Consider the following 24,571-nt stretch of genomic DNA (forward strand, 5'->3'; position numbering starts at 1 on the left):
CAGTTGAAGGCATGAAATAAAATGGCATTTTCTTGAAGAATAATTGTAATTGTTACTGTTTTAAGGAGAAGCTGTGTAAGCCCAGAAAGTGCAAGGCTTGATGGGAAGTCATATCTTTTATTAGACCAATTGATTTATGTGAAAAAAGCAGGCATGCTTCTTTCAAGTTTTGCTATGTTGTATTTCAGCACTTAACTTACAGGGAGTAAGGGACTGCAGTGTCACTTCCTGCCACTCCAGAACATAGCATGGAGCAAAGGAATGTTCTCATCCAGTAGGGATATAAAAGCAATTAATGTAGAGTTTTCTTTTTCTTTTTTGTTGTTTTAATTTCTGCCTTTTTGCTTAAAAGCACAGGGATTTTGTGTTCAGTGATCTGGTAATGCTTTCAGTGAGTTCAGAACTGGGGAGTGGAAAGGGGGCAGAGGAGGTCAGCTGGTAGGGAGGTGGATAATCTCTGATATGAGAATCCAGCTGTATTTCCTTTAACCTCTTCTGCCATTGCCCTGAACTAGTTATGTGGTTAGAAATTTGCAGAAAAGTATGTTGGTAGTGCAAGAGAGATTCCAGTACAGATCTGCAATCCAAATAAAATTATTCCAGTATTGTATATAAGTAAAACCATTTATGAATAGGTACCCAACTTGAATTCTTCCAGCTACAGCTAACTGTCAAAGGTTGTTGCTTATCCTAATGTGTTAAGGAAGTATTGTGTAGTACTAAATGGAAGTATAATAACATATGTTTCTTGCAGGAAAAATGGAGAATTATGAACTGATTCACTCTAGCAGAGTAAAATTTATTTATCCAAATGAAGAGGAAATTGGGGACCTTGCTTTTCTAGTGGCAGAGAAGATGGATGGTTTGACTAAACTTCAGTCCCTCCACATCCTTCTGTATGTGTTGGCATTTCAAGTAAATCATGTCGAAGGATCTGCCCAAAACACTAGTTCGCTTCAACCTAAAACACTTATATTAACCAGCTCTGATTTGTTCCTCTTTGATGAAGATTATATCAGTTACCCACTACCTGAATTTGCTAAGGAACCACCAAAGAGAGATAAGTATCAGCTTGCAGATGGAAGACGAATCCGGGATTTAGATAGAGTACTTATGGGTTATCAGACATACCCACAGGCCCTTACATTTGTGTTTGATGATGTTCAGAATCAGGATCTGATGCAGAATTTAACACTGGATCACTTTGGAGAAATTGATAGTGCCCCAAAGGGAAATGGTAAACAGGAAGGCAGCAGGAGCAGAGAGATCCAGTGGTACATCTTTATCCCAAGTGCAGAAAGCAGGGAGAAATTGATTTCATTGCTTGCAAGACAGTGGGAGACCTTGTGTGGTAGGGAACTGCCTTTGGAACTCACTGGGTAATTATTGCACAGCTGAGTGATTTCAGTGTCTATCATAAGGTAAAGCACAGTGTTTAAATAGATAATGCCTGTCAAGTTCTGTTTTTTTAATAAGGAGCTGACCTGGACTCCCTTGGTCCCTAGTGCAGTGAACATTTAATAGTACATAGAAATATTCTGAAGTGTTAACTGGGGACTGAACTTCTTGTAAAGTCTATTTTTTATGCAATAGTATATAGTGAAAAAAATCATGAGACATCCTGGGAAACTGTATGGAAAAATTAAGGAGTCAACACTAGATATGCTGTTGTCTAGGGCTGTTAAGGTTTCAGCTACTTTTCTGTATATATCAGTCTTGCTGTTCTATACAAATTCTAATGTGTAAATAAGGGTAAACGCTTGTGTATGTTCAAGTGCAATGTTCTTTGTACGAGAAGTATTTTGGGTATGCTGCTAATGCTTATTATTTAATGATCTTAGTTTCACATACATTTTTCTTTGAGGCCAAATGTAATTATTTGCTGCCAATCATGAACTTAAGTAAAATTTGAGCCACAAGCAGGTGACACTTACATATGAAATTAGTTTCATCGGCATTCTTTTTCCTTATCTTAGGATAACGAAGAATTGCCTGTTAAAGATCCACTCAGTATCATCTTTAAAGTGGAAATACCCAACATGGGTATATGAGCATTTTGTCAGCAAATAATGAATTTGTATCTCTGAAAACAAAGTCTTTCTTTTGCCTATTTTGTCAATACAAATAAAGTGTAATTTGACAGTTTTCTTTTGGCCTTGTCTTTATTCAAGTTTATCTTGTGTTTTCAGGATACCATATGGCAGTTCAGCAGCACATATTCTGTTCCTAGAGTGTATTTTAAAGTATGAAATATGCAACAAGATGAAAGAAGAAAATAGTTTATTCTACTGTAGCAAGTTTGTATGGGCCCAGAAGTAGAGCTGAGTCACGGAACCTGAGGATTTGCAGCTTCTAAACACAATTTAAGGAGGATTTATTTCAAATACTTTTGCTTCTCCATCAGATATTAGGGATTTGCTTTCCAAGCTGTCATCTTTAACTTGAATATTACTGTGCCCCACAAGTTTTAGCCTCCCCATGACAGTAGAATCCCTACTGACTGTTATGAAGACAAATACTGAGACTTTGAACACAGAACAGTTTTTCACTGGGATTAAGAAGGGAAGGACAGTTTTGATACATAAGTGCCAGCTGATGGTGCTTAAAACTGATGCTCTTTAAAAAAACACATAGAAAATTTTAGGTTGGAAGAGACCTCTGGTGGTCCAACAGTCAAGCTTAGAACAGGGCAAACTTCAAACAGATTGCTCAGGGCCTGATCCAAACAAGTTCTGAGTTTTCTCCAGGAACGGCAAGTCCACAGTGGTGCTGGGAATTTGGTGGTTCCATGGAGTATTTTTCTATGCTGATGGGGAGCTTTGCTCTAATCTTTGGGCTCCAGATGAGAGGAATGTTGCAGTCAGTGCAAGGATGACAAAGACACAGGCAGCCAAAGTCAAATTGTATTGCAGGATGCAGTGGAGTTCCCTAAGCAACCAAAGAGGTGAGGAGCGTTACCTGAGTGCTGCTCTGTTTTACAGTTTAGCAGAGGAAACCTAACTACTTTCAAGGTCAGACCAAACTGAACAATTAAGGTAGGTACTGTAGGTTCTTTTCCTGTACTTTAGAGGTCTTCTATTCCCTGAAATCTCAGTGATACTTATGTTCATTTAAGCTTAATTGTCATTAGGTAGAAAAAACTAACTTCTAAAACAAAAATCCTAGGGATAACAAAAGCTTAGGTCTACATTAGTTCTTTCAGAAGTAACTGTTAATCACCTATTTGTAATTTTCATAGGTAACACTTAAGAGGAGCCTGTGGCAACTTGAATAGTCTGATCTGTAAGCATTTGAGAATGTACCAGATGAACAGATCATTTACAATATGGTTTATGGGTTAAGTGAATGCAAAGGGAATCTGTAATGAGTCCCATGGAACTGCCTAGGATTTGAGCCAACATGAATAGATATCTCTGCCTCTCATAGCCGGGGGTTATACTTGTTGTTTCTGGATAAGTCAACCCTGCTTCCATCTTATTTGCAAGGCCTGTCCTGGGGAATGCGTTGTGCTTGAGAAAGACCTGAGTTCTGTTTCTAAGCATCCTCTGTAAAGCCCAACTGTTCAAGTGTATTTTAATACACTAGTGCATATCATAGAATCATATATTAGAATAAGCAAGGATAATTCCCTGCTTGTTACATAGTTTGAGCAGTCAAGGTTTATTTTCAGATTTTACTGCAGCAAGAACACAGCTGTGATTAAACTTGAAATTCTTTAAATCCACAGCTGTTTAAAACGTTAAATCTGTCCCTTTGGATCAGATTATTAATCCAGGAAACAGGTACAGTTCCCCCTTGAGATCTTGGTAAACACTGATCACATTTTAAGATGAACAAAATGTTCAATAATTCATTAGATACATACTGCAGTATTTCTTGATTCTTCCATTAAGTATCTCGTCTATGGTACTATCAGAATTGTTTATTTTCAGGGCATTTTTCAATAAATAATCTTTTGTACTCTGCCAGGTAAAGCATGGGCTATGGAAAGTAAAGTGTCTTCCCTGACACTTCAGCTCTTTTTCATTTTTACCTGGAAAAAAAACCCACCACCCACCGAAACCCAAAACAAGAAATCCCCCTCTCTTCTGCCACCAGATATCTGATCCCCTGCTCTTCTGCCTGTGTTAAAACCTGCTGGAGTTACAGTGCTTTGTGGGTGCAAATTTCTGTTCATTTAAGTGCAATGTTATGCTGAAAATTTTCATTCACTGTCATTCCTCGGCACCAGCCTGTTGCCTTTATTGTCTAATTCTAATGTAATCTTTTGTTTCTAAATGTAGGGTTTTATTTAAATGAGTTTTCCTTGAAAATACATAATCCTTCATCTTGAACTTTATGAATTGGCTGATTGTTTCATTTCATAAAGATTTCTCAGAGCTTTTCACAATCAGTTTCTGCAGAAAGTTCTGTGAAATGAAGTAACATTTGTAAGTGGTTGTGGTCACATAAAACAGTCTTGATTTCTTCCTCTGTTTTTGCAAGAGTGTATTTCTATTTGCCTGTGTATTTCTATTTCTTTAGTAATCCTGTATGCTCAAATCTTTTACAGCTTCCAACCCTTGTTCAACATTAAGACAATATCTAAATAGCTAAAGTTATGACCAGATGCATGCATAGGCAGGTGGGGAGATGTTTTTCAGCAAAGTATCTCCTAAACTATCTTAGACTTCCATAGTCTGGCTTTGCAGCTGTTGTAGATGTGTGCCACCCTAGGAAGACCGATGCAATTATTTATTGTGTTCAGTGTCATCTGCTGAGGATCTGACCAAAGGTTTTAAGACTTCCCTTGTATTACCATTGAAAAATTTTAAATGAATCTGATTAGGAAGGAAAGTAAATGAGGTGCTGACCTGAGCGAAACCGTGTTTTCTTTGCAAGAAGAAATGCTAGCGTGACCTGCATCCTGTCTGTCCTGTGTCCATTCCCATGCTGCTTTTATAGCACTCTGTCATCTGCCTGGCTGTAGATGTACCGAACAGTGATGTATTTACATCAGCCTCTTTGACTTGTCTTCCTGTTCTTGTCAGCTTTGATAAGGAGTTTCTTTTTTTTTTTTTTTTAAATCAAAGTAACACAAAATGCTGCTGCTTCTTTCTTGAATGTCTCTGATAAAAAAAGTTTACTCCTGTGGTATTAATCTTCAAACCTACCAAATCTTAGGCAGAGAAGCAGCAACATGAGGAAAAGCGTGAAGTTGTGGTTCAGAGCAGACAGACTATAAACTTGTTTTTCTTGCTGTCTACCTGATAATGAAGGGCATTTAGTAACTCAGAAAGCTAAAAATTGATGTGAAAAAAGGAGGGGTACAAAACTCATTAGACAAGAAGATGCCAAAGAAAGACTGTGGCCAACACTGGAAAAAACCCACCTAAACAGGTGCATAAAGACTAATAGCCAGAAGTGGTAAGCTGGGCACTAAGCCCTTGCGCTTCAGACCTTAAGGTGTCTGAGAGGGGACGACAAAAACTTCCACTATCTCTGAAGTTGTTGAAAATGCTGAGGTAGCGGGATCCCAACTCCCATCTCCATCATGCTGTTCTCAGGCGGGCGCTTCAGTGCAATCCATGGCAAACTGTTGGCTATAGCTTTAGTCAGTACATTATAGGCCCTTTCTATCCCTTATAGGTAACACCGCGTGAAGGATAAGCAGCACCACCATGGGAAAACACACTGCCTCTTCAGTCATGCTGATGTGAGCAGGTGCTGAGTTTGAATAGCTCAGCCTGTTTGTTCAGACATCTAATTCATATCGAGTATCTGTGGGGAATTTAGTGCCTGACTCCCAGTACAGTTCCAGAGCACTGCTTAATAAATGGGAAAGGTACAAAAGTAAAACCAAGAGATGGAAATATGTAGCTGGATTTCACTGCAGGACCATGTGTAAAGGAACTGGGAATCAATAGCAATAAATAGGCCAGGACTTACAGCATTTTTGTACTGACATTTGTATTGCTGCCCTTCGAGATTTTGAACTAAGAGGATGAGAGCAGCTGCAATAATTTCTTCCTGAATCGCATGACAACATTGTGCTCAGGCAGCTTTACCTGTCTGCTTGGAATTGGACCATTGCGTGTGTGCCTGTGTGTGAGAGAGATAAACGGACTCCTATTCGCTGTGTGACCCTTTCATTTTTTTGCTTTTATCAGCAAACTTTAAAATTCCTGTTCCTTCCAACTTGCCAAGAGAAAAAATAATAAAAAAGTAGGATTGTGTCCTAGCCTCTGCACCAAGAGCCTCAGGGCTGTGTTTACTAAGTATGGTACAGCTGGCCCTCTTACTACACACAGGCACTTCTGGCTTGGTCCGTTTAATCCTTTGGTAGTACTTCTTCAGACTCACAGCCGCCTTACACACTTAAAATTCAGAACAAAGAGACTTTATGTTCTTTTACAGCTTTTCCAGAAGAGTGGAACGAGAGTCCATTTCTCACTGTGGATGTAACCGAATGGTCAGCTCCCACAGAAAGCTGTGTGGCAAGGTAGACTGGATGGTAAATCATTTGTCTTGGCTCTGTAATTTCTGTAAAGATTGCTTAAACAAAAGATTTCAATAGCAGGAAATTGCCCAAGCTAGCTAGGGCTGCACGCACTTCACAGAGAAGGGCTGGTGACCCAGCATTTTAAAATGCAGCATGTGACACGGGCAGGGAGGCTGGAAGGGTTTGTAGCTGTATCCTTTGCCTTTACCCAGGCCACTATTTTTCTCTCCCGTGGAAAAGGTTGAGTAGTGTTCACCAGCAGTTTCTCGACTCTGAATGTTAATGTGTTCACAGAAAAAATGCCAAGTCTTAGATAAGTTACTTTAGAGGACCCAATCTTTCATCAATGCATAAAGCAAAAAGACTGAGTGAGGAAAAAATCCTGAGCACTGCTGCTCGCCAACAATCTGCTGATGATTTGGGAGTTTGAGACCACAAGGTAAATTATTAGTGTTTTGTAGAAGTCGTCTGTGTCGGGGCCAGAAGTTGAAGATGATGCTTCTGAGATCTATGTCTGTGACTTCAACTGCTAAACCAGCCGCCTTCTGCTATGTGGGCGGGAGATGCTTGACTGATAAGTCAACCTCCATGCTTTCCAAAACAAACAAAAGCCCATGTGCTAAACCTCACAGATAAACACACTGGCAGACAGTTGACAACTCCTACTGTATGTTTTAAAATTGGATTTGCACAATCCTGTTTCAATCAGACATTGACTAGGATGTGAACGAAACCCTTCTACCCTGCCTGCACAGGGCCAATTGCATGCTCTCATCAGATTCTTACAAGTCTTGCCTATAAATTTTCCCTTTGATGAAATGATTTTTTTCCCAGTTTTCTCATATTCCTTTAATTGCTAGTAACGTAGCAAGTCCAATGGCTTCATTCATGAGCCAGCAGTGTGGCCAGGTGGCCAAGAAGGCCAATGGCATCCTGGCTTGTATCAGGAATAGTGTGGCCAGCAGGACCAGGGAGGTGATAGTGCCCCTGTACTCGGCACTGGTGAGGCTGCACCTTGAGTACTGTGTCCGGTTTTGGGCCCCTCACTACAAGAAGGACATCGAGGTGCTGGAGCGTGTCCAAAGAAGGGCCACAATGCTGGTGAAGGGTCTAGAGCACAAGTCTTATGAGGAGCAGCTGAGGGAGCTGGGGTTGTTTAGTCTGGAGAAGAGGAGGCTAAGGGGAGACCTTATTGCTCTCTACAACTACCTGAAAGGAGGTTGTAGCGAGGTGGGGGTCGGTCTCTTCTCCCAAGTAACAAGTGATAGGACGAGAGGAAACAGCCTCAAGCTGTGCCAGGGGCAGTTTAGGTTGGATATTAGGAAAAACAACTTCACCGAAAGGGTAGTCAGGCACTGGAACAGGCTGCCCAGGGAAGTGGTTGAGTCTCTATCTCTGGAGGTATGTAAAAGCTGTGTAGACGTGGTGCTTGAGGACATGGTTTAGTGGTGGACTTGGCAGTGATAGGTTAACGGTTGGACTTGATGATCTTAAGGGTCTTTTCCAACCTTAACGATTCTATGATTCTTAATGCACTAATGGGTATTTCCTCTGTAAATTCTGGACAGTTTAGAAGCAGTCAGATGTTGAGCTCTGACAGATCTCAGGATCTTGCTTTGTGGGACTTTGGGGAATTGAAATACTTTGTGCAGGTGCCTATGTATATGAGCTGGTCTCATACAGAAATGAGTGAGGAAACTTTTTTTTTTATTTACTGACAATTTTGAAGGATGTTGGACAAACCAGTGGAATAAAAAAATTGATCCAATACATTTTGCATCTAAGGCATAAGCTTTTTATTTACATCATCTTTGAGAAAATCCATCTATCTGCCTTGGAAGAATCCATCTATCAGAAGACAACAGGAACAGTGTAAGTGGAGAAGTAATTTGTGTTTCTTTTGCCCAGTTTTGTTCCCTGTGCTGTTTCTGTGCTCGTGTTGCTATCTTTGGTGATACTGCCAGCTGGACTGCCACTGTGAGCACGCTGGCATCTTTCCACTGTGCACTGAGCATTATAAATGGCTCTTGGCCACCCATTAATTCGGAGGTGGTTGGTGTTTCACCTTCTTAGTAATTCCCAGAATCGTGCAGATCCAAAGTTGATGCAGGTTTTGGTGTTCCAGATCCAACAGCAGCGACCAGCAAAGTAGGTTTCCATTCTCTCAGAGCAGTTTATACACTGTGGCTGAAACATGCTGCCTATGCTGCTTGATCAGGAAAGCAGCATCTGATGACAGATGACCTTTTGATTTTTCAGTTTATGCTCTGCTGCTGTACAATGGCACTACTCAGTGTTTGCATTTTTAGCCTGTATATTGCTGTTGTATTGCTTGCCTTTAAATGAGGTATGGTCAGATAAGGAGGCTGGCTGTGAACCTTTTGATGTTGCTGTGAATCTGATTTATTTAATTCAGACAGGAATTTCACCAAGCCTTTCTCTCCCTTCCCTTCTTAGTTTTCTTGCAGTAGGTCAGATACAGTGATGATAAGCGGCAGTGGAAAGCCTTGGAATTCTTTGTGTGTCCTTTTTCCCCTGTACCATTTTCAGTGTTGACCCATTTAGAAAATGGTCTGAAGATTCACTAAAAGGTGCCCATGCCTCTTCAAGTGCCTCGGGGTAAGCTATTTTCACCTTAAAAGCTTATCAGCTATCTGTGGTGGATGCCCAATACTGGCAACTTAATCCCTATGTCATATAGCCAGCTCTTGGAAAACCCATCAACAAGCAGTCAACATCTTTCTAGGCTGCCTGTTTTAGCTGTGTATGCCTGACAGGTAGCATGGAGCAGAGAAGGAGTCTCATTCTTCTATTTACATGGCCAATCTAGTACTATGGCTGTAGGTAAAGAAAGCATTGTATAGCTTCCATACTAACGTCCCCTTCTACAAGAATGTCCCCACTGTCCATTTGCGACCTTGCCATCCTACCAGAACTGGTCTGAGGTACGTTGCCTCTGCCTCATTTCACAGATCTGCAGGATACCAAATGGTTTCAGAGCTGTGCAAACCCTCTGACCCTGACAAAGTGGCTGTCTGTTGGGCAGCGATGGTCCCAGGGCTGCCGTTGTCCTGTAATGGGACAAACGGGCTGAGTCGTCAGATTGAGTCGTGGGCTGGTACTTCTCACATGGGTTGCAGTGGATGGTTGTGTGCCTTATCTGCTTCCTGTTAGTGCAGGGTATATAATAGTGCTTGCTGTTCATCATGCTCGCTGTCTCTGTAGGATGGAGGAAGAGGTAAAGCATAATTAACGGCACTAGTAAGTACAGCAGTTCTTATATACTTTATATGTTAGTATGTGTATCTTTGTATGCAGGGGGCAAAAAAATATTAATGCTCTTAATTATTTATGTGAACACAAGAGTAGCTTCCTATCCTGGTTTCATTTAGGCACCTTCATGTACTATTAATGGCTCAAAAATTAAAAGATAACTCATTGCTTGGTAGGATTTTTTACTAGCAGAAGCAGTGTTTAGACTGCTCAGTACAGTGGGTTCTTTTGGCAGCATAGGGAGACAAAGTCCACGTAAAATCTGTCAATAATCAATTTTTGGTTGTTTGTAATGTTCAAAAGGAGAAATTCGGTTGCAGACCATACATCAGGCTAGCGTGTATTTTTTAATCCCATTTTGGGACTTTCCTATTCTGAGTGCTATGGAAGTGCTCCTTGGATTCATCAAGCTGTCAGCAGAGTGCTTGGAAAATGATGTATTTTGCCACTGCTGCCATAGCACCTGAAAAATGTGATGCTTTTCTTGCTGAGAAACTGAAATATTTTAAACAAATATCAATGCCTACCCAAAGTGGTTGATCGATTGATAGGATGTGCTTACATTATTGCTCTGAAGTGCAGCATGTCACTTGCATTGCTTTGTTCATGCATACTTTGGGATAGGCGATGGTCCGATCTACCTTTTGTTTGAGTGGTAAAAGGAAATAAACTTACCCTTCATGAATTCATGGTATTTAAGTTTGCCTATTGGATATGCCTTCAGTTAAGCATACAGTTAACCTCTTTTCATTCCAATTAGTTGAAAACTAAGGATTTCCTTCCTTCTGTTTTGAACTGATATGTAAGAGGAAATCCGTAGATGTTCCTGTTTTGAGTAAACCTTTTACTAAGGAATTCTGCTTGTGCATTTAAAAAAAGAATAGAAAGAAAGAAAAAGGTGGTATTGATTCAGACGTAATGCTAGAAGTAGCAGATCCACTCCTGAAGGCTTTGCAGCCAAAGAGCACCATGCGAAAATGCTCTTTCCCTGTTTACTTTTAACCTCTGGTTTGTCTTGGATCTGATTCTTAGTAGGCGGTCTTATCTTACAGAAATTGCAGCCTCTATCGCCACCCCTTTTGTGGAAAGGGTCCTGCCTGTAAAAGCATGAAAATGCATCCTCCTGGGTTGCTGTTTTTCTTCATAGCAGTGTGCTTCACTCCCACAGCTGACTGCCAGAGTCAGAAGGTAAGTCTGCGAGTCTTTGTTTAAATGTTCATTGAAAGGTTCTTCATATTTGGATGGTTGCTTGTTATGAAATAGTCCACCACAAAATTCCTTTTTTCATTTATGTTTAGTTAAGTACAGAATGACATCCATAATTAAACTTCAGGGCTGTAAGTTATCTACCTTCTCTGCTTATGGGTGGGTATGCATGTCGCCTAAACTATGGAGCTAAAAATAAGGTTGAAGAGAGCTGCTTGAATTTTAGAACAGATTAAATTTGTATTTATGGTCAGCACTGAATGCAAAACTAGCAATATGAAAGGACTGGACGTCTTTGTCTTTGCTATTTTCAGTACATGTGATGGGAGCTTAGCTTACGGACAGGTCCCTAAGTTTCCCAGGAAAATTTTATTAAAAAGCTTAAAAAATCTCATCAAATTGTTGCTTTGCAACAGGGTAAATACCTTTGTTTCAAGTACATTTCTCAGTGGCTTCCCAGTGAGGAGTGTGGAATACTTTCCATTTTGTTTCAGTTTTGTTTCGATTTTGTTGATTTTCTTTTGATTCTTTTATCTCCATTCTTGTGTTTAGCAGCAGCATCTAGAAGAATGTATGATACCTTTGTAGATCTGTGGTCTAGGCTCCATTGTGAGGCATCCTATTTTCTGTAGGCTAAAATTCACACTAATTTGTACTATATTGTCTTCTGCCATCACCCTTGTTGTGTCCTGCTGTTGGAGGAATGAGCTGTCCTACAAAGTCAGAAGTTGTGTGAGGCATTTGGAAGTCTTATTCCCTGGGGATCTGAGCTATGGACTGCTTGTCTTGCCTTGAATGACAAAGAGGGGCCTTGTGGGGAGTGGACAGACATGTGCTAAGGAAGGTGTGTGTGAGTCTGAAAGACTTAATTTAGAAAAAGCCAGAGCACTGAAAAGATGCTTCAGTGTCAGAGCTTGGGGTGGAAGCTTTTGTATAGACCCTTTCATAAAAGGGCCATAAATGACTAATAAGCATGCAAATAAGGTAAGAACCTCATGAACCTTTGGACTTGTAGGGTAATACAAACATGATTTGAAGAAGTGTCTCTACTAGTGTTTTTTGTTTATCTGAAAACATGGGTTCCAGGCAGATGGGTTCCAGTATAGTAGTGTGTTCAGAGGCACGGGCTCACATCTTCAGCTGGGGTAAGTGGAAATTTTGGTCTCTTGACTTTGAGATGCTGTGTTGATTTCTATAATCACTGAGGTGTCTGGCTTGGTGTGAAACAGTTAAAATATCAGGTCATGAGTACCCACTTACAGAGAAGTGAAATGTTCTGAATCACCTCTGGAGCAGTTTATTTAACCTAGGAAAAATACCCCCGTTTTAGAATTTTTTCTCCACAAGGTTCCCTCTTTTTGGAGAAGGAGAAGAAACATTCGAAAGGTTATAATGGGAGGTAAGGAAGAACAAGGGTCTAATGAAGTCTTCTCTGATAGTTTAGGGTGGCCATTGGATTTTTTTGCAATAGAAGTGCTGTGATTCCACAAGAGGCCTCTGTTGGCTTGCAGGAGACTTGCAGGGGCCATCAAGAGAGAAAAAGAGAGATTTTGTGTTAGCTGTTTTTCAGTGATATTGCCTCAGGGCTCTGATTTGATGGCTCAAACATGACAGCAAATCTGTTAGCCTGATTTGTTTTTTGTATACCTCTTGGTATGGGCTGGGGAAGATGCAGCAGATGTGAGAACCATGAAAGTTTTTCTGCTGGGAGGAGGCCAGTCCCAGGCTGTGCTGCAGGAGGAATGGAGGCAGGTGGGAAATGAGGGGAGTGCTCTCTGCATCCCTATGCGTGCAGGGCTCCGCAGCTGAGATGGTGGGAAACACCCAGGGCAACAGCAGATCTTGTGTTACGTGATCTCTGAGCTTGATTGTTCATCCTTGTGCTGTAAAGTGTCTTCCTTGGAGAAACGCGAAGGGTTTTGTGTCCAGGAGCCACTGGTCTATTCAACTAAAGTGTTATTGAGAACTTCTTGGGGAGGTACATGACTATAATGACTCAAGCATGTGTCCACAGCTCTGTTTTGTAAAGGGCAAATGCACTGGAAACTTGGTGATTCATTAGATAATGTCTGTTTCCAGAACTGGCTCCCAGGATTGTTGGAGCTGAACACTGACGTCCAAATGTGTTTTTCTTTCTTCCTTGAGGTTTTGCCGTGCAGAAGGATTTGTGTTAACAGTTTGGGAGGAAAAGATAAAGGGAGAAAATGAGGAGAATGAAACTAGCCCTTAAAAAAAACCTCCCCAGCTTATTCTCTTGAGGTGGAATAAGAGAAACATGAGCACTTGAGAAGTAAGGGACACTGTGTCAGAGTGAGAGGAGGGAAGGAAACTCTGCAGCAGCCAGAAGCTCAGATGTCTCAGCTGAGCACAGAGGGCAGTGGCTGCTCATGCACAGGCACGTGTTTGAGTGCAGAGAGAGTGCACAGTCCAGCCCTGGCAAGACAGAGATCAGCTTGGACAGAGTCACCCTGGCTCTTAACTTTTTTCGGCTACAGCTAGATGTCTTCTGCTTTAAAAGCCTCCTTTAATTTTGGAGCTGATTGAGAGCAACAGTCTTCCTTTTCTGTTGCTTTGTACCTGAAGTGTGATAGAGTCCAGGCTCACAACATCATCTGATCAGAACAGTGACTGTTTTCATCCCCTTTCCCTGGTGTAGCCACCGTGTACCTCGCTGACTCTCGGGCCACCAGGCAGCATTGCTGTATTACAGGGGCAGACATTCCCTCTCACTGCTTCCTCTCCAGCGTCTTCAAACTTAGAAACAGCGGTCACAGATGAGCCCAAGGGAGCAGTGCATCATTGTTTTCCATAAGGCTGTGCCTCAGCAGCCACCTTTGACTCAAACTCCTGTCTATCTTTCATCCTCTCCAAAATTTGAGTATCCAAACTGTTGCATTTATGTCCCTTTATTCCCTCTTCTGCTTTCCTAAGAAGCAAAGGACTCCAGAAAATGACTGCTTCATCAGTTCTGTCACTCAAATAAGAAGGGAAATTTATTTTTTAAATTATTTTCCACATAGCTGTTTTCTTCCTCTTTCCTCCCGCCTGTTGCTGCTGACACAAGCATATTTCCTTATAAAAAGGGGAAGATCTTACTGGAAAGCTGCCTAAAGCTCATGAAATGTCCTGGGAAGGTAGGGTAGGGGGGATTCCACAATAACTGACTTGTCTTAGAAGCCTGCAAATAATTAAAGATGCCAACAGGGAAGAGTGACAGCCCTTCTCCTCTCTCTGTGTCCATCTCCATTTAGAAATGGAGCCACATTGATGAAGGGAAGAGAAGGAAAATGGAATAATGTGTGAATAATGGTGTCTTCCTCCACCACCATGACAGAGAACACATTTAATGGCCCAACTATGCCTGACAGCCAACTCCTGGTGACTGGAAGTAAAGATAAAATAGAAGATTGGATAATTTTAATTTAGTGGTTTGTGATCTACTGTTTGTGTGGTCTTTTCCATACAGATAGGGTGGCTCAGCCACCTGATAAAGGTTTGTGGGGTAATTCTGACAGAATTAACATCATAACTCATGGGAAGGCATCCACCACTGTGTGTGTTTCTTGAGCATCTTCCCATTCCTCTTTCTGAGGCATTGTCTCAGTGAAGGTAAAAGCTGGGATTTGATGGGTCTAGAAAGGCAGGAGATGTACTGTTCTGTCAGAACCAGATGCCTGGCCTCAACTGGCTCCTTTCAAAAGGCCAGCTTTAATCTGGAGCCATAATTTGTCCTTGAATCAGGTGGTTGGATGGGCTTCCTCCCTACCCCATCAATGGCACGGCTGATCTTTTGAGACAGAGTACTCTGGAGGTAGCACCTCGTTTATCCATCCGTATTGTCTGTCTTCTCTGTTTTGCTCCATGAAAAAGGGGGAATCTCCTCTGACTGCACTGTGTGCCAGTGGAGTGGAAATGTAAAGAACAGCAAAGGTGATCTCTGTCCTGTTGGATAAAATTAGTAAAGCTGGTGCTCACAGGACCATGGATAGGTGGATTTGGTGGATCTCAGATTGGTTTTGAGCTGTTTATAATGCAAGGAAGAGAGTCCTTGATATAACACGTTCCTGGGGTATTCTCCCACCAAAGGAAGTGGAGGTTACTGCAGAGTAAGGACAGCCCCAGATGCACAACTAGAAATTAATATCTATGTGAGGGGCCACCACAGACAAAGGAATCACTTTCTTCATTGGGCAGCATTCTTGCATGGATGGCTGCAGAAGATGGATTCATGAAGATGAGAAAAAGCTCAACAGCTCCAGGCAGAGGGAACATGGGTGTGAGTCAGGAAACTGTTCCAGGGAGATGTCCCTGTGGACCTGGGACTTGAGGGTTATCTCTCAGGAGGTTTTCCTGACAGGGTCTGCTGGCTGTCATCTGGGAGGGCCTTCCTGAGCTGTTGATAACTGATGGGAAGCCATGGGCTTCCTTCCTTGCCTTGAAGCAAATGTACACATTTGGGCTTAAGTTCAGAGGAAGCAAAGCTGAGGTTGCTGATGGGAATCCGAAACAGGGAGTTCTGGGCACAGGAGAGCTGCTGTATTAACAGCATTGTTCAGGATTGGCTTAAAAAATCCCAGATCAAGGCCGCCTCCCAAAATTTGATCTAATGTTTTTACTTTTAGAAAATACAGTGCCTGTACAGGCACAGTTGAGGTGAGCTGTGGGGTATTTTTTTTTTTTTTTCCAGTTGGTGACCTTTTGGGGCAAACACAGCTTGTTCCTCCCAGCTTTTCTCTGCCATCGTCAGTGACAAACATTGTCTCTTTTTAAAATGAACAATGAGGTTTCCGTGCAGTGGCTCAACTCCAGGAGATCAGGAATACCAGGAAACCCTTTTGGGGTAAAATCATTTGCTCTGAGGCTGTACGTTTTTCATCTGCTCTGGCTGTGTTTCATTTGGAGAAGCTGAATTGGTGGGTACAGGGGTACAGAAAAGCCCTCTGAGGAAGCCTGAATGCCTGAAGTTATTCTGGTTAGGTGGAAGGACTCGTGCTGAATTTATCACCAGCCATGTGAATTATCCAAGTCTCCTACCTGATCTTCTTGCCAGTATTTATGGGGTCCTTCTCACCTAGGGTCAAAACATGAGGGGCCATCCAGGTGATCAGAGACGTGCAGAGCACCTTTCCTTTTAATCTACCTCCGTGCCTCCCGCACCTTCTCGAAGACAGTTGACATGAGAAATATCTGTCTGAGCAGCTCCTGGGCTCCTGGGAAATAGACTGATCTAACGCATTTGGTTCTTCAGACCCATGAAACAGCAATGAAACCACCAGTGAACTGGATCGTATCAATGGCATGGAAAACAGAAATGCTGTGTTGCATTTTAATTCAGTGTCTTCTGGCAAGGGCTATTAATTTAGGGCTTGTCCTCACATACCACTACCACACTTTTGCAAAAGATCAGCTTAAATTAACAGTGCGTGGTTATGATTTTTTTAGACATGGTTAGAATTTTTGCTGCGAGGCGTGGGGGAGAGATAAGATAGCTGTGATCTGCCCTATTGCCTTCTAGCTGAGATCCAAGCGGAGTAACATGCAGCAGCATGGTGTGATGGTTTAGCCCATATGAGCGTGTGGTGTACCTCCCAGCAGCTGCACTGGTCACTGCCCTTCCCAGTGGTATCTAAAGAATGGTGCAATGTTGATAAAGATATTAAAGGTTGGCAAGATGAGTGGCTAGGGTAACAATTTAATTTTGGGCTTATTTCCATTCTGTTTTTTTCTTTTTTAGTTAAAATCCATGCGATGCAATATCAAGACGATGTTTACCTTGAATACAGCATGTACTGCTTGTGCTATAGCGCCTAAAATATTGTGTCCAAGAGGCTGGTTAAAGACCACCCAAGAATTAGGAGTGAGGGACTGCAGGTAAGGCCTATTTCCTAACCATGTTAAGGTTTTGGTGCAGCCCTGCTATGCAAGGAGTAGTGTCTATGCCTTCAGGAGAGCACACATGTGTTTTCTGAGCTCTAAAGATCCACAGAGTTTTGTTTTCAGATGCATAAAAATGGATTTATGGCCCCTATTATTGTTGCTTTTGTCTCCTTGCAAATCTCATGGACTTTTTGCTGGGCATGAAGTTCTATATACACAGAACAAATTACATGATAATTACCTCTAACTTGCCCTAAACAGCCTGAGTTTGCTAATCCTGCTGTAGCCACTTTACAGAGGTCTGTCTACCATAGAAACCTGTTTCAGACCCAGAATCCCATAGTGGATTATGAAGAAAATAATATAATGATAGTCCCCCTTGCATATCCTCCCAGCTTCCAGCAATAATCCTCTGAACTTTTTACCTTCCTATTTTGCTTTATGACAATTGCTTGTTCATGTGTTCTTTGCTCTTATTCTGTTGAGCTTGGCTGTAATAGGAAAAGAGTGAGGGAAAACTGAATTTACCAGGAAGTTTTTAAAAACTGAAACACTATAGATTATTGTTTGCGTATTTATTCAGTAGTAAATTTTAACAGTTAATATATAGCTCCTTTGTCTACTGTTTTCTGTGATTCGCTATTCTGTCGAAATACTTTAAAAATAGCTGTAGCAGTTTTGCAGTTTATAGCAGTTTTTGCACAGACACGCATAGGAGTCAGATTGAAGCCAAGGCGGCAGTGCTATTGAGACAATTTCCAAGTTCCTTTTGCGAAGGATGTTGTGCCAAAAATAAAATGAAGTGTAAGAATAATGTGAGTGTATGCAGCATTTCTGACTGTTATCTGCTCTTGTGGTGGTTGTTGGACAGACCCAAGAATAGTTCTGTACTGCATACGTGCAGAACAAGAGACACTGCTATCAAGGGCTTATGCTGTGTGTAGACGTGGTAGATGAAGGGTTGAAAAGAAGATGCTTCTTCTGGGGGTTTAAGGGCTTTGTCCAAGATTGCATAGAGAATCTGTGCATAACACAGCTATTAAATCAAAATTTCCAGCATCCCAATCTGGAATCTTTAGTGCAAGACACAGAGGGACAAGTCCTGCAAGGAGACTTTGTTCTTTCAAGGTTATTTAAGTGTGAAGTCTACTGTTGAGTCACCCTGGAGATCCTAACTTTGTTTCTATGCTGTCTAACCCTCCAGCATCCAAGGTTTCTGTCCTGATGCCCTCAGACTGCCCAGGGTCCTGTCTCATATCCAGTCCCATGCAGATTTCTTGTAACCCATCTCTGAGGCTCAATGCAATGGGTATCCTTAGCGAAGACGTAACCCAAGTGCAAATTCTTGCATGCATGTATGGCGAAGGAAATGAGTGCCCTTCCGTCCATTCAGAGTTCAGTGCACTGCACGTGATTGCTTAGAAACCCTCCAACAAGCATGCGGTATGTTTGTGTTGTAATCATGAATCTTGGATTGTTCTTTTTAAGATTCACTGTCAAGCTAGGAGAAAATACCCTTTCCCAGCCAGGGTGCCATCACATATGTAAAAAGGAAATTGAGGAGAAAAAGTGCTGCCCAGGATTCTGGGGTACGGAGTGCTATGGTAAGTTTTACGTCTTTTTAGAACACTCTCTAGCTGTTGAATAAGTCAAACCAGTTTTAGCAGGAGGCATTAAATATGCTTTGAGGTGATTAATTTTCATTATTCTTCGACCACTCACAAGGACTCCGTTATCTGTCTGGGAGGTTCAGAATATAATGGGGAAGGAATCTTTTTGCTTCAGATGAGTTGAACCCTCACATTTAACACATAACATAACCTCCTTTGGTGGAACTTCCTTTTGTCTCTTCTTTAAAAATAAGCTTTTGGAAAGGGATGGTTTTGTTCCTCTTTAAGAAAGTTTCCAAAGGAAGAGGAAGATATTTCTTTCTGATGTCCCTCTAGTCTGCAGTGCGTGTGCCACGTGTGCTCCTGTATAGTCTGGAGTTAGTCTGCCATTCAGCCACAGAAAATACTTAGCAATTCCAACCCAAGGTGAAAATAACCATAGCAAAGCTTCCACTCAGGTTTATGCCAAGTAAAGAGAATTTGTTTTGTCTTGTCTCAAAAATCCAAAAGCAAGACCTGCTAAGCTAAACACTTCTCATGTGATTGACTGATTGCTGGAATATGGAAAGAAACTCTCCAGCCCTGCAGAAAATGGGGGGTCATTTGAAAGCTTGAGCCTGTTCTCACACAGAAGTGGTTTGAATAAGCAATTGGCTTTGTCAGAGGAATCGCATGTCTACAACTTACAGAAATAGTCCCCAGAATTTGGAGGTACCCCACTCCAAAGATATGTGGACCGTGTTTGTCCGAGCACATTCCCAGCTCTTCATGAAGTCAGGGAAAGCTGAAAATGCTCAGTATCTTTGCAAAACAGACTCCTGTCTGTCCGGAGTTTCAGAACTTCCCTCAGATGTTTGATACTGCCTCTTGCTGATGCTAGCAGCAGTGGCTCAACCTCAAAACATGTTTCAGTGCCTTTGCTGAAATTTAGTTAGTTATGGCCCATTGGGACTTTTCCTTAGTCTTTTATTAAAAGGCTTTTCTTAGATAGCAGCCAAATTGCTCCTTGGTGCCACTCCTGCCCATATTCACCAGCTCTGGGCCAGTGTTATGTGTATTGGATAAGCAGCAGGCAGGGACTTTGCCATTGCCTTTGCACAACTGAAATGCCAGGGGGAAGAGGAGATGGAAAGGGGGATACAGTGCTGGTTGTTCAATCTAATCTTGTCTGGCCTGTCTCTTGCCTGCTAGAGTGTCCGGGTGGCTCTCAAAATCCCTGCAGTGGCCATGGGACATGCTTGGATGGTATGCACCAAAATGGGACCTGCATCTGTAAGGTCAGTGCATGATTTATTCGGAGGGTGATGTGCTTTTGTCAGAGGGAGTTGTATAGCATCTGTGCAGATGGTTTGGATAAAGGCTGCCCTTCTGCCTGGAAGGTCATTAGCAGCTTCTTTCATTCCAGCATCAGTGTCTGTGGTTTTCCTGGGGGGTTGGCGTGGTCTGCAATAGCACTAAGACACTGTTGGTGAGGGTATGAAGTTGGGAAGGATCTCTAGGGAGAAATGAAGAAAGAATTGCATGAATTTAACCCTCTGCTCAGTTGAAATAATCAGTGTCTGTCTGTGGCTGCAAGAAGCTATTCTTGCAGAGATACTTAGCTCTTAATGAGCTGCACCTTTTCCAGACTTGGATGGTATACTTCCCAAATGAACTGGTCCTGCACCTTGGCAGGCAGATCCTCCCTCTCTCAGGAGGAGCAGGAGCTGGAAGACCAGAAAGAGAATTTAGGACAGATGTTTATTTTTTTCTTTACAGCTCCAGACTTAGTACAGCAAAAGCATAAACAATTTCTGCACATTTGAATCGTATAGAGCAGTGTTTCTAAAATTTTTAGGTTAATGGATCAGTGTCAGACTTGAAACTTTCTCTTATGAACTGTATGTTTTTACGGCATCCTTAATTAATAGCATTATGAGCTAAAATCCTACCTCTTGGGCCCTGCTTTGAGAAAAGTTGATTTTGGATTTAATTCAATTTGATATAATATCAATTAAAATATATGTTGAAGGTCTCCAAGCCCTGTAAAATCAATGTCAAAAGTCCCATTGGCATTAGTGAATTCCAAATTCCTTTTTCAGGAAGATCAGAAGCCAGCTGGTACATTCCTGTCTGTTTGTGATCAGGACATTGTTTCCTCAATGCCCACCAGAGTTTTGCTGTCATTTTGCATGCCCTCTGTGTGTCAGCTTACACTGTGATCTTCTTTGCCATGGGGGCTGGTTAATACTACTAGAGCACTGACAGATCAGTTTTCTTCACTGTATTGCTTCAGCTGTCACAGAAAATCAGAAATGGGGAAAGGCTTTGAACTATAACAATGTGTGCAACAATGCAGTGATAGGGAAAAATAACATGGAACATTTTGGGCCCCTTCTAGGAGCCATACAGTGGTTTTGCCTGCCAGAATTGTCGAGATGAAAATCGTTTTGGCCCAGACTGTCAGTCAGGTAAGAATGAGCAATTCAGGTGAAACCTTCAGAAAAATAACTGAGAGCAAGGAAGGAGGAGGGGGAGGTTGAGTGAGGAATGGTGCTGGAGAGGAGGAGAGGATGCCAGCTGGCAGTGTTCAATAGCACGTGTCTTGGCATTTTGTCTTTGTGCCCTTCTCCACTGTCCCATTAGACAAATGATTCTCAGTCTTTCACTCAAATCAGTCCATTTTTCCTATTGTAAATTTCTCTCTCCCCTTACCAGGGCTATCCCAGTTTCCTTTCTCTTTTTAGCCAGGCTGTTACCTACATCCCCGAAGCGACCCACACACTTCCCAACTGTTTTCCAGACTCCTGTAACTGCCCTACTTGTCTCCCAGACTTTTCCTTGTTGCCCTCCCTACAAACTTAATACACACAGTGCTGCTTCTCATGTATGGCATTTTTGGAAGTGAATTACAACCAGTGCAGCCTGGCTGTTAAACAAGCCCTTTTCATCCAGCTTCTGGTTCCCTTGTATCCACACAGGTGAGATAGGTGTGATCTTGGTGGTTGTGCTCACACAATGACACCAGTGCTGGGATCACAGATGTGGTAGGCTCTCATAACACTGCCTCCTTCCACATTGGCTGCAGGAGACTTAGAGGAGTGGGAAGTTAAAACACGTGCCAGAAAGACTGGTCTAGATCTTGCATTCAGGGCTGCTCTTACAGGGCAGTACTTTGTCTTCTTGAGCCCAGGACATACAGTTTGCCCTCTGTAAGCTCTGAGTGGCATGGCCTATTTTTAAAAGAAGCTGCATCTGCTGTGGATTATTGGTGGGAAATCAGGGTGCCAAGTCCCAGGGCAGTTGGCCAATGTATGCCTGGAGCCCTGTGCACTGCCTTGTAACTGAAGGTCAGGTTTGTCTGGACTTTCCTTGCAGTGTGTGACTGTGTGCACGGCGAATGCAACAGTGGTGTCACTGGGAATGGAAGCTGCACGTGCTATGGAGGCTACACTGGCCCCAGGTGTGACCAAGGTAAATACATTGGTAGCTGCAGAGGGGCTGTTAGAGCTAAACTATGCTATGGGCTTGGATGCATGTGTCCCAAAAGGAGCTGGGAGGCAATGAATAGCTTGGGAATGTAGAGGGAAGATAATCTGAGCACTGGATATCTAGACAGAGGGAAAAGCTGGGGTCTGCTCCCCACTCCGTGACAGTGGCCGAGATGTACCTTCTCTTTGTGCCTCCGTTCTTTCTCTGGAAACTAGATAGATCCTTTCTTCTCATTAAGCCTTGCGGGACCTGACTACCTAGGTTGCCAGTGATTTAGAGCTGTCTGCACTGCTTATATCCCCTGGCTTTTGTGCCAGCCTGGGGACCTCTGGAAACCACATTTACCTTCATTTCCAGATATTTTGTAAGGTAAGTTCTATCTTCCAGCAGTGCCCTGCATGCTCAAAGGAAAACTCTCTGCTGTGTGATTCCAGAGCTTCCCCTTTGCAAAGGCATGACATGCGAGGCCAACAGTGAATGTGTGGTAAGGGATGGGACAGCGATGTGTGACTGCAAGCTGGGCTACAGAAAAAGTGGGAGCACTTGCCAAGGTGAGAAACTTCTCTGTGACCCTAAATGGTCCCCTGTTTGTAAAAATCTTATTGCACTGGTATCTCTGGATGAATTTGATCGCTGTGAATACAATGCGTACTTCACTGCAGAGGCTTAAGAACCTGTTTTTTAGGAATCCCTTTAAGATTAAGGGCCAAGTTTTTGGTTCTCCTCTCACTTGGTTCTGAAAGCAAGAAATGAATTAGAGTTGCAGGTTCATTCCAGCACTTGCTTATAAGTATGTACTGAATAACCGTGACAACAGGATGTTCGTGAGTCTGTACCAGTTGAAATAATAAGGTGTGTAATTGGAGGATTTCTTCACTGATTTCAAATTTAAGTTTGTGAATTGGTTTTGTTAAAAGAAAGTCAATAAGATGCATGTGATTAGCTAGCTATGGATAGCTCTATTTTCACTGGCTTTTTGCAGTTTTTGCTGACCAAACTGCAGTTTCATGTATCCTTAGATATGATGGGAATTCAGAAGTATCCAACCATCCTCTGTCACACACTTCTGTTACTGAAGTAACATGAATAATGTGTCATCAAAATTCCTCAGATTAAAAAACCCAAAACGTCCACTGTCTGAAATGATTTTATTTTCCTGGGAGATTTTCAAGTTTAATAGTATAAATTCCTTATACTCCATTCTTTCCAGACCTTTTGCATGCTGCTGTGCTGCAGTAAGTGCTGTTTTGAAAAGAGAAATTTGGTTACTCTTACCTCTCATCTCTTTAATTGCAGCTCAGGATCCTTGTGCTGCATCTCCATGCTCCCCTTTCGCTGTATGTAAGGTTCTTGGACCACGAAAGTATCAATGTACCTGCACAGAAGGATTTCAAGGAGATGGGAAGATTTGCCAGCCTATAAACCCTTGTGTTGACAGCAATGGAGGCTGCCCAGAAAACTCTACGATTTGTGTTTACAGACGTCCAGGAGAGGTAAGGGCAATAACAGCACATCAGCAACCTGTAAGGGTCTGAAAAATGGCCGGGTGAGAAGTTCTTCAAATGAGCTCACCATTGTGTTGGTCAAATATACTCCCCTCACCTTAAATTGTGCAAAGGGAAACCAGACAGCTCTTTTGTAGGGTAACTTGTTGGGTAAAAGATGATGAATGCAGCTCTATAATCACTGTGTTGCCTTCCCTTTAGTCATCGTGTTTTTGCAAGCCTGGCATGAGTAGAAGATCTCCTTCATCTGAGTGTTCTGTATTTCCCAACGATTGCCGGCGGTATTTTTGTGACGTGACTTCCACATGTAAAATTAATTCCCAGGGGAATCCTAGGTAAGCCAATTTAAAGATTGCTATTAAAGAAGCTTATTCTGCAGCTAGAATGGAAACTGAGCTTGGATGAGCTGAATTTTGAAGAAACTGAGAGCTAACTGAGGAGAATGGGCCAGAGTCACTGTTTGAGAAGACCCTGTTTGTAACAAGCCCATTGAAAGTAGAGAGTTTTACATCAGTTGTTGTAAATTTTGGTGTGTGGGTCACGAGATGCTTTAAATCTGGGGCAGCAGTCTTCTGTGATGTGAACTGGAGATGTAGCTCCCCAAGTTGGTGGTAGTAGTAGGGTATTATCAGTTAATAATCAATCATTAGAAGGGAGATATGTGACTCTTGTTTGCTCACATTTGCCCACATTTGATTCTGAGGGCTAAGTCTTTGCCTCACCTCCCACTCAGGCCTGTAAGCAAGAAATGAATTAGAATTGCAGATTGACAGGGAAGGGGGAAGTTGAGGGAAGAAACACCAGACCTCATTTAGTCCTCTGGAGCAAAACACCTAGAAGTTGATACCACTTAGATGGGAAATACTGCCAGATCTAGGATCATTTTTGCACAATGGCCTCCCAAACACCTGGAAAGCTTCACCGAGGAGTTTAGGTGTTACCAAGAAAAGGTGGAGCTTCTCTGAGAGACTGAAGAGGGAAAGAGCAGTCCCATCTCCTTGAGTTTTCCTTCCCTGGTACTGCTAAAACTGTTAGTATCTACCTGCTCATTGTGTGCTCCAGGCCAGAACTGAAACACAGTGGCTTCCCTTTCTGAAGATATGCTAGCAAAGTGCAGGACGCGGTGTTCAGCACAGTCCCTGCTTTAG

At 42.3% G+C, this 24,571-nt stretch overlaps 1 protein-coding gene across 5 annotated transcripts in view; it reads left to right on the forward strand.

Annotated features, from left to right (window-relative positions):
- The window catches only part of LOC309595474 (nischarin-like), a 101,273-nt gene that overhangs the window by 29,887 nt on the left and 46,815 nt on the right, over window positions 1-24,571 (forward strand). The window contains exons 21-32 of one of the 5 annotated variants that reach the window (XM_082322459.1): window positions 6,397-6,481; window positions 8,267-8,353; window positions 9,032-9,100; window positions 10,807-10,942; window positions 16,695-16,831; window positions 18,326-18,441; window positions 19,639-19,724; window positions 20,828-20,897; window positions 21,805-21,900; window positions 22,353-22,469; window positions 23,215-23,411; window positions 23,625-23,758. In XM_082322459.1, the coding sequence (XP_082178585.1) occupies window positions 6,397-6,481; window positions 8,267-8,353; window positions 9,032-9,100; window positions 10,807-10,942; window positions 16,695-16,831; window positions 18,326-18,441; window positions 19,639-19,724; window positions 20,828-20,897; window positions 21,805-21,900; window positions 22,353-22,469; window positions 23,215-23,411; window positions 23,625-23,758 (1,330 nt within the window). Of the gene's footprint in view, window positions 1-754; window positions 2,124-6,396; window positions 6,494-8,210; window positions 8,354-8,938; window positions 9,101-10,806; window positions 10,943-16,694; window positions 16,832-18,325; window positions 18,442-19,638; window positions 19,725-20,827; window positions 20,898-21,804; window positions 21,901-22,352; window positions 22,470-23,214; window positions 23,412-23,624; window positions 23,759-24,571 lie in introns of those variants that run through there. The other 4 variants (XM_082322461.1, XM_082322463.1, XM_082322462.1 and 1 more) reach the window with 4 other exon arrangements.

The sequence above is a fragment of the Platalea leucorodia genome (genome assembly GCF_965183815.1).
Source record: "Platalea leucorodia genome assembly, chromosome: 9".
NCBI classification, from domain to species: domain Eukaryota; kingdom Metazoa; phylum Chordata; class Aves; order Pelecaniformes; family Threskiornithidae; genus Platalea; species Platalea leucorodia.